General features: G+C 45.5%; 1 protein-coding gene across 2 annotated transcripts in view; it reads right to left on the bottom strand.

The window, feature by feature from the left end:
- Window positions 1-152: 152 nt before the first annotated feature.
- chrm3a (cholinergic receptor, muscarinic 3a) overlaps window positions 153-10,388 on the bottom strand; it is a 41,349-nt gene continuing 31,113 nt past the window's right edge. For both annotated transcript variants that reach the window (XM_088384522.1, XM_088384521.1), the window contains one exon: window positions 153-3,708. In XM_088384522.1, the coding sequence (XP_088240648.1) occupies window positions 1,791-3,692 (1,902 nt within the window). In that variant the 5' untranslated portion in view covers window positions 3,693-3,708 and the 3' untranslated portion in view covers window positions 153-1,790. The remainder of the gene's footprint in view (window positions 3,709-10,388) is intronic.

Genomic DNA, 10,388 nt, shown 5'->3' with positions numbered 1-10,388 from the left:
CAATAAGCAAGTTAAGTAAGTTAAAAACAAAACAACTGTACGGATTTGAAATGTATGCTCCGTTTGAACATCGACTTCAAATATACCACTAGAGGGAGCCAGTGCGCCACTCCATAGTTTGAAAAGCAATCAACTAAAATAACTGGCACATATTTTGTGGCACAAACATTTGGAACTGTTTATTGACTTCAAACATATGATTCGCATACTGGAAATGTAACAAAAAGACAACTGCGTTCACCATGTTTACATTCCCGATATTTGAGAACAAACATTCCCCACCGATGTACAAAGTCTTGTGTTAGATGCATATCAAATACCAAGTGTTGAAAGAACAACCTTTTTTGTTGTTGTATACAGTACATTAAAGTTGAATGGCAGCTGTACAATATTCCTTGTGACACATTCGGGCGCTGCAAGCTTACGCTGTACATAAAGATGAAGATCCAACAGGGCAGCTGCCAATCATGATGTCACGCTCCCTTTGTATGCTGCCCAATTGTGCCCAAAGTTTGCTGGGATAAGAGCCAGCTCACCTGCGACCTTGACGCTTTAGAAATTGGATGGCTGGATCGACCGATATTTGCAATTAGTGCGAAATGGTCAGCGCCTCCAGTCCTCCATAAATCATTTTGGAGCTGTGCTATTTAAGGCCTATTCCGCAAGAATACTAAACATTTAAAATCATTTCTGTTCACACTTTATACACCATCAAACCAAAATAGATTTCAAGACTTTCTCATGACCTGGATTAAAATAAATACATATTTAATAAACTGTATGATCTGAATAAACGTTTCCCTTTTTTTTTTTTAAATTCAAATGTGTCTTCTTAAAGTCAACTGGGTTTGTGAATGAAACTGCACCAGAAATGGAATTGACAGTGAGCGTGTTCGGTCCCCCTCACGCCACTAGAGGTCGCCCTGGCTCCACAAATAAGCATAAAGATAACCTGACAAAAGCATTACAGTAGAAAGTTCACAGAAGGCTGTGTCCGAGAAAATCGACATCTTTGTGTGTGTGAGAGAGCTGCAAAGGTACACCAACAGAATAGCATCATCATTATCACAATGACGTCAAGACAACCGTATGTACTCGTCATCGCCATTGTTTTCAAAAGCACAACAATCACATTGAACACAACTGCGGTTCACCAACTGTGGCGCCATACAGACGATTTGTAAAAGTCATTTTCAGACTGGCTCAAGAAGAGGAGAGCAAAAATAAAAAGATTTGTCGGACACCTCTGAAGAATGTTTTCGATCCCACTTAGCACAATCTATCTAGGAAAGCAAAACAAGAAAGGGAATGAAAAAAACCATGGCGGTCAAAAGTTAGCTTTTGTTGACAAATTACAGATGCCAAGTTCCATTTGGTTACAAAGGCAAAAACACTCGAGTCCATCCGCACGTTACTGATCTAGCAAAGGACAAAGAGAAAATGACAAGAATCAACAACTCCGTGAGAACCGTGTGACAAAGCTTTTTCCTTTTCCCCTTGCCTCAATTGCACTTTTAATATCCCAGCCCTCAACGAAAGACGTTCTGTTCTGTTTCAAGCCCTTTGCACGTTTCCTTCACGGTCGAGTTCTTCGAGACCGGATAGACGTCTCTGGTTTGTGGATCCGACCTAACCCCGCCCTCCTTGCATGCACACGGACACGACGAGCACACAAACATGGAAACCGGCGTAAACGAGCGCTCAGGCGTGAGTGCCTCAGACAAACTCCCAAAAGAACCCCGTGGACGCTTCTTGGTTTTCATTCCATCTTCAAGCCACTCGCCCCTCCCCTACGTGGACTCTCTGGGAATCCTCCTGTGGAAGACCACAGACGGCCTCTGCTGGAACTGCAGCTTCCGGCGCTTCTTCCGGTCCCAGCGGCACAGCAGGATCATCTTAAAGGTGGTCCGGAAGGTCTTGTTGCACAGCGCGTAGCACATGGGGTTGACGGTGCTGTTGACATAGCAGAGCCAGTAGCCCACCGCCCACAGCGTGTTAGGAATGGACGCTTTGCTGAAGGCGTTGATCAGGACCATGATGTTGTACGGCGTCCACGTGATGATGAAAGCAAAGAGAATGGCGCTGAGCGTCTGAGCGGCCTTCTTCTCCTTCACTATGGACATTCGCTTTCTCTTGGAGATCTGAGTTCGAGCTCGGGCCGCAAAGCGCTTGGCCATTGCCGCCTCTTTGAAGGACATGGGAAGGGATTTGGTGCCGGTGGTGCGGGAGTCGGGGGCCGCCGCCGCGTCGTCCGGACAACCCGAGTCGGAGGCGGCCCGCTCGGTCAGGGCCGACGCGTTGCTGCGTGAACAGAAGCGTTGGTGGTAGCTCGCTTCGGAGCGATCGGTTCTGTCGGGACTGCCGGCCGCACCGGCAGCAAGGCCGCGTCTGTTGAACTCCGCCCCCCTTAGCGGGTCCTGTTCCGAGGCTTCCTCCAAGTCCTCACAAGAAGTGAGCTGGGAGTTGACAGCCGCTTTTATGCCGGGCAGGCTGAGGACGATGGAGAAAATGGTGTGGCCGTCTCTCCCGCCGCAGTCTTCGTCATCCGACGAGCCCGATTGGTCCAGCGAGATAGCGTTGTCATTGTTGTTCCAGCTGTCTGTGCTGCTCTGGTCCGGGTCCCTCTCTCCTTGCCGGATGCTGCCGGGTCTCCAGGATCGGACCCCGGGCCAGCAGTGCAGGCGGCTAACCAACTCCCGGCAGGCGTTCTTCCTTTGCGACAACCTTGTCAGCTCGTAGCTGTTGCAACTTCTGGAGCTCCCAGTTTGACGCACAAAACTGGCTCTGTCCACCGTGGCGTTGCCATTTCTTGCCGCTATCCCGCTGCCGCCTCCGCCGCGGGCCCCCGAACCCTGCAGCCCGGCTAACTCTTTGGAGCGGTTCTCCGTCTCCTTGTAAATCCGCCAGTAGAGCACACTCATGATGGTCACGGGCAGGTAGAAAGCCGCCATGGCCGTACAGAAGGTGATGATGGGCTGCTGGAGGAACTGAATGTAGCACTTATTGGGAGGCACAGTCCTTTGACCCTCAAAGTACTGCCACAGAAGGATGGCCGGGGCCCACAAAACCAGAGAAACGAACCAGGCCAGGCCGATCATGACCCCGGCCCGCTTTGTTGTCCGTTTGGCCCGGTAAGTCAGAGGCCTGGTCACCGAAAAGTAGCGGTCGAAGCTGATGACCAGCAGGTTCATAACTGAAGCGTTGCTGGCCACGTAGTCAATAGCCAACCACAGGTCACAAGCCCAGTTCCCCAGAGCCCAGTAATCCATCACGAGATAGGCCGTGTAGAGGTTCATGGAGATGACCCCGATGATGAGGTCAGCCACCGCCAAGCTCAGCAGGAAGTAGTTATTGACCGTCTTTAGTTGGCGGTTGACCTTGAAGGACACCACCACCAGGATGTTTCCAATGACGGTGACCAGCGAGAGCATTCCAGTCAGCAGGACAATGAGGACCACCTGCCACACCGTGTGCCCGCCCAGGGGATCCAGGGCCGATGTCCCGTTGCCATCTTGTGATTGACTGGAGTTTAACACGGCAGAGGAATTGCCACCTGGGGTGGTGACGTGAAACACCAACCAGGGTCCCGTCCCCGCTTGATGGAAGGAGTTGGACTGCTGGGACAAACCGGCTGCGGGGAAGGTGTCGGGAATCCGGAAGAGACCGGAAGAGTCTGTGCTGTTGGAGGTCATTGTGTCCTGGCATGTTCTGATAAACAAAAACACAGATGTAAGAAACATCTTATATAAAGAACATGATTACATCTTAACACAGTTTATTTCATCATCCATATGAAATAAAGAGCGAAACAGAGCTCTTATTCTTTAAAATTAATTTTATTTATTAGCATTATGAGCCATTATAACATTGTGCGCAGTTGGAACATTAACACCGACACAAGATAATAATAATAAAACAAATGTAAAACAATAAAACAATGTCTTGCACCATAAAGTTAAAAAAAAATTACTTCAATGTCTATGTCTAAAAATAAACATTTTTAAAGATTACAATTAAAAACATTTACCTTAGAAGTTAAATACAATTTAATCGTACTCGGGCAGTGATTCTTTTGTATACCACTAGAGGGAGCCTGCATACCAGTGGTGGTACCCTAGTTATACTTTAAGAATCACTGAGCTTCTATCTGTCCATCTATCCGACCGTCTGCCCGCCCCTCCATTTTGCCAAAGTATAGCTCAACTTGTGTCTAGGTCGATTCACTTAAGAAGAGTCGATATGAGTCTTATCTGTCCGTGTTTGTTTGATTCTGAGACAGAGGCGTGCTATGCGGGCACTAAAAGGCACCCAATGAAAGCCTTGACTACTAATGGCTCACAAGTGGCGTTTGCAATTTAGTTGTAGGGTCACTTAAGGAAGCCCGAGCCAAACAAGCAAAACAAGATCTTGCTTTTTCTGTCAAAGCCATTTCTGAATAATTGGATTATAGATGAGGCGTCTTGTAATTACTTTTTGCATTCAAAAGTTTGTGCCTTTCAACCAAAACATTTGATGGCAGTTTTGTTTGGTGTTTATCGCATGAGCTGCCCAGCAGGTCTACTGAGAGCTGATCTCACGTCGCTTTGCTCAAGCAAAGCAAACATGCATCCTTATTCATCACATATTAGTCGGAAACCTGAAAATGTTTATTAATTATGAATAATATGCCAGGCAGCCTTGGTGACAAAGACGAGACGGAATCCAGCCATGCAAGCTCTACACACAAAAGCAAATTATACCAAAAAAAAACGCACATCACAATAGCACTATCAGTCACACATACCAGTAGTGCGCACACACACACATGCGCACACGCACACACACACACACACACAGGGCATATTACCCCACTGGGAAAAGGCATTTGGAGCTCAGAGCGCTCCCACCGAGCAGGTAAAGAACCCAAATAGCCCAAAGAAGAAGCTCTCAGGGTGGTGCTGACTTCTTGTTTAGAGCTCTCTTGGACTCACATATTTATTATATATTGAGACTAAAAGGCATCAAGAAACTAATTTGAAAAGGTCTCAAAAGAAAGCTCATTTGAAAATGAAACAAAGCATATTCCAGTCTGCCCGTTTGACACGAACGTGCACTTGTGCATGTTAACCATGTTTTTAATTGGATTAAAATGTGTCGGTGTGAAGATGGGAGCTTTGCCGACTTGCTACCCTGAGCTGCCTCTTCGAGGAAGGGTGGCGGACGCAGAAGATGTGGGAAAAGAAGACAAATAGGAAACAGGTTCCCATCTGGAGGTAAAATCACAAGAAGGATTGCTTGCCGTTAGAGGAACATTAAACGATGTGTCTCTTTACGTTTTTACGTTCTCACGGTTTAATTCGGAGGCGATGCTAAGAAAATGACGACTAGCAACTGTTTGTCACATTTTAAGATTCAGCAATCCGACTGCGAAAATTGCACAAAGTCCTGCTATGGATTATTTCCATTTGGAGAACAAGATGGACTTGTTGTTGGTTATTTTCAAGTCATCTGAGTTCGGAATTGTGACTTACATAAGGGAAGATTTGGAGAACGTGGCAAAATATTTCTTGCAGAAATGTCTGAATACTTTGAATTAGCAGAGATGAGATGGAGATGGGAAAGGAGGATGTAAGGGAAATATGTCTTCATTCGATCTTTTTGTCATTTAAAATATGGATTTTGGAGGCAATGCGGACCTTGTTAAAAAGTAGAAAAATATTCCTAAGATGTTCTGAAAGGGCTGTGGAAACTTTTCTGTCAAATGTCTTATTCATTTGACACTTTTGATAGCGCTACTTTTATTCGTGCTTCATTTGCAAACAAGACATTTATCATCTTACCATTTATTTCGGTGCGAGAATTTACGCAGACACAATGATTCATCACTGTCTGAATGTTTGATTTTCTGATGGACAAACACATCTGCTGACTAATGTAATGTCTTTGTGGGCAATAATTTTTTTCCCTACAAACACACACACACACACACACACGCACACACACACACATCCTTCGTATAGTGTAAATATCCCCAGAGCCAAGCCAATCCACGGCCATGCTGTTCAAACAAGACTCCAAGTCCACGCTTGACCGTGTTAAGCCGGACATTCAGGTACACGAGGCAAAATCGATACTCATTTAATGGTGATGCAACACCAGCGCCTTTGCTGACATTTGTCGGACCGATCCGAGCGAGCGAGGTCACCGAGTGGGCGTTGGGCTGCAGGTTTCTATTTTCAGCATCACTAATCTATCAACAGTGATGAAGTCATATGATGCCAAGTTCTTTTCTTTTTTAAAGGTAAAAAATGATCTTAAAGACTTCATACTTTTGCTGCTGGCTTAAAAATAAGCACTTAAATGGCCGAAGACTCGTTAATAAATCTCAAAAGTTCATTCTAAAGTGGTACGTGTTACATAAGCTAATTCAGAGTTAACCGTACGGAATTGCCGCCATACAGGATGCAAATTATGGCCGAGTGAGCGCAGAACAGGAAGTGCGCTTTAATTCATCATTTGTTGACAAGACACCCATTTGTGTATGCTCGCACCATGACAACCTCGTACAGCGATTCCAAACCACTTTCCTGTGACAGATCTTCAGGTGGACCGGGGAAATTAGCCTCTTTCACTTCATTGGGCTAAAAAAGATTTATTCACTGCATCCTTGCTCATCTAGCTATGCGAGCAACGTATAGCGATAAGGTCACGGAGGCCAACGTGAGTCATTGGCAGTCCCAGAAAGGAAGACTGAACTCGTCATGCTTTTTTTTTTTTGTCTCAGATTGCCCAAAGGTTTTCAAAGCACCGCAAAATAGTTGCGAAAAGTTTCTAAACACTGAAAAGCGACAAGGCTTATAGGTTGACAATGCTGAGTAGCCGTTTCCTTTGATGCTAGCCTGGGTACTGTCCCAGTTGTCATGGAAACAAATTTGGCGTTTGCATTCAATTGAGCCACCCATCCCACATAAAAAAAGGGATTCGAAGCAAGTTGTGATGTTTAATGTGGTGTCATTTGTTATCCTGTGATATGCACTTCAAGCATAAATTTAAGTACCCTATTTTCCGCACTAAAAGGCGCACCGGATTATAAGACGCACCTTCAATGAATGGCCCATTTTAAAACTTTGTCCATATATAAGGCCCACCGGATTATAAGGCGCGCCTTCAACAAATGGCCCATTTTAAAACTTTGTCCATATCTAAGATATATACATTTGGCCCGCGGGCCGGACTTTGAACACGCCTGCTGTAGTGGCTCAATATTGGTCCATATATAAGGCGCACCTGATTATAAGGCACACTGTCGGCCTTTGAGAAAATTGGAGGATTTTAGGTGTGCCTTATAGTGCGGAAAATACGGTATGTGAATTCATATTTATTTGATTAAACAGAAAAAAAATCATCAAAAATCTCTGTGGAAGAAAATGCTTGGCCCAGCAACGCATCACTACGCTATGTAAATGAAAGGGAAATTAAATGTAAATATGTAAGTCCATGTACTATATTTGAGTGCAGAGATCCATCTAACGATTTATCAGCAACATAAGCAGCGAGAAATGAGCGTTAAATGTGCACTTGAGCATCACAGCTCCACTAATGAGATGAATATTTCAAAGATAAATTGATTCACTTTCACCGTAGCGTGACCGCGTGGCTGATTGGCCTCCACGCAGATGCGTCGAGCGCTAATGCAAGATTATACAAAGGATGGGAGCGTCTTCAACTTCTACATCAAGCTCCTTTTTGAGCACTTTGAAATCAACCTCAGGAGGATAGTAAATATAGCGGAGGTGAAAGCTTGTTGCTGCAAACTCACCATCTGTGACATCCAGCAGGGCATCGGAACCGCTCGACCGAGACATTTGCGGCCTCATAAATGTCTCGAAACGTCGCTTTATTGTCAAGACTGCTGAGGAAGGATTGCTCAGTGTAAATACCAGGGGCCAACTTTCTTTTTTGACCAATCTCATTGCAGCGAAACATGCCCCGACAAGCTTTGGTGAAACAAACAAGTGGATTGTTGATTCATTCTGTAAAGTACAAACAATTATCATATCTGACTAAAAACTGAGAGATGTTTTTCGTTGAGGTTGTCTGTCAAACTGACACATGAAACACAAGAGAATTCAACGTTTGTTATTTAAAGTTTCAACTTAATGTTTTTTTTTTTAAGGAAAGGTGCTAGCTTAATGCTAACACAACATGTGAAAAGCTATAGCGGTAGCGTTGGAAGTTAGCATGTGGCTTCTCTCTTCCAGTAGACCTCAATGCTGCCCCGAAAAATGCAATCTTGGCAAAGTGGTACCATCGCATGGCAAAACTAAGTTTATACATGACTCCGTCTCTCAAGATATTGCAATAAAGCCTTCGCACACAGAGACAAGGGCTTGCGCAACAGCGCGAGGCCACGTGTCAGGAACTCGCCGCTGACAAGAAGCAGCCAACGCAAAAGAAGATGGATTTGCTGTGGCTGAGCGCAGATAATCTGAGTTGGCTCTTCAAGGTGACAGATTTTCATTGAGAAAGATTTAAGTGAGGACATTGGAAGGCGAAGCTTCTGCTGCTCAGCAACGGCTACAAACCAAGAGCTGCGCTGACATACCGGACTGCTAAGTCGAACTTCGCAAGCGGGCTGATTACAAGCCCGGAGGGGAAACCATCTGCTTGCTCCATCCGTCCAGCTGTCTCAACGCGGGAACGGTTAAATCGTCGGCCTGCGCGAAGCTTATCGGTTGCTTTCATCTTTGACTAAATCCCGCTTGTAACTATTATAACATTTGCGGCTTGAGAGGATTTTCCTTCTCAGACCCGCAACGTCCGTGTGAAAATAAAAGCTGAGAGGTTCCGTCTGTGCGCCAAATCCCCGTGGCCCGCCTGATTGGTTACAGCCGTCTCGTCTGTTTCATTTTCAATTGCAGATTGTGTCAGTCCTGATTGAGCAATTTAACTCTTAATTAGAATAAATCCGCTATAAGGCAGTTACTTCCGGAAAGGCTTCCCGGAAGGTTTTGAGCGTGGCTTGATTGAAAGTTTGGTCCATTTCCCCAGAAGTGAATTTGTGTTTTTGGGCGAAAAGGCTTGGTGGAGATAGAGAATCTTATCCCAAAGGTGTTATATCAAGTTGAGGTCAGGACTGCACAGGCCAGTCATCCACGTCAAAGTCTCTCATCCGTGCCTTTATGTGCACCGCTGCACCTTCACGCTGCAAGAGGGAGGGGTCAAGCCCAAAATTTCTCACAACGCTAAAGCATTCAGTCTCTGTTTCGTGAATTGCTGCGTTCTAAAAAAAATTGACTAAATGTTCCCGTTTGGAATCTATTGGTCTCGTACCTCAAGGGAGAGTTAAGAGTCGTGACGGCACGAATTGTGAATGGGAGCCATTAATCACTTTGCAATTAGCACCTGCAAACGAGAGTCCGTGGCTCGCACCCTAGCAGAAAAGTGGCAGGCTTCGCCTCAGTAGCCTGTTAAGGAGGCTCTTAGCGCAGCGTGTTTTGGAGAGTACTCTGCGGGGATTCAACAAACACATTGCACAACTAGGGGAGGGGGCGGGGTGTCAAACTGGAAGAAAACCAAAAGTTCAAGCGGAGGAATATTCCGTGCTATGCTAAGGTGTGCCACTTTGCAATGTTGTGCAATATTCCCTAATTTACTTTTGCATTACTTTTGATAATAAGATCATAAATAAGATCGCTAGTACTGCAAACGTGAATGACAGAGCAAGATTTTAGCATGACTGTTTTTGCACCTCATAACACGGCCAGCTCAGTCAAAATTGATATTTGACGTCCATAGCCGTCAATGGCAGTGAATGAGTTAAGCATAATTATGTACTGTATGAGGGAAAGTTAATACATTTTCAGGCTCAAAAAAGTGATACATTTGTTGGAAGAATAACTAATTCAGCAGAGCTGGCATTGCCCCCCCACCCCCCTCCATGTTGTCGTGAGCCAAACTTGGCCATCAACAAAATGGCAGAGTGAAGTTTATTTATTTTCAGTTCACACATTTGGTTTCCACGCCAACCCGCGGCAAGCGTGCATGAAACGTTGCGTAACGCATCATTTATTTAACACCGCATTTGCAAGTTTTCAGATATTTCGGTCCCCGCACAAACCGCAGCTCACCTCGGGTTTTTGTCAAATGTTGCTAGCGGGAGCGCAACGTCACGTATGGCAATGCTTTTGGAGTCAGACTGAGCAATTCGTGACCTCGAAGGGATTGCTTTGTGTGCTGGGCTGACAAAGTCATGCCAGGAAGCGGCTCAGCATAATTATTCCGCCTAACCTTGTTTATTCTCTTTTATGATCCCGGGCAAGCAGGAGTTGCTCTTTTATTGAGGTGACTTGCCGCTGCTGCAATCCAGCTTAGCGGAGCAGAGCGGCTTCTCGCTCTGGCAAGCGACC

This window comes from Syngnathus floridae, chromosome 9 (genome assembly GCF_059516105.1).
Source record: "Syngnathus floridae isolate MCC-2025c chromosome 9, RoL_Sflo_1.0, whole genome shotgun sequence".
Classification (NCBI taxonomy): Eukaryota; Metazoa; Chordata; class Actinopteri; order Syngnathiformes; family Syngnathidae; genus Syngnathus; species Syngnathus floridae.
This window is presented reverse-complemented; position numbering and strand designations above follow the sequence as displayed.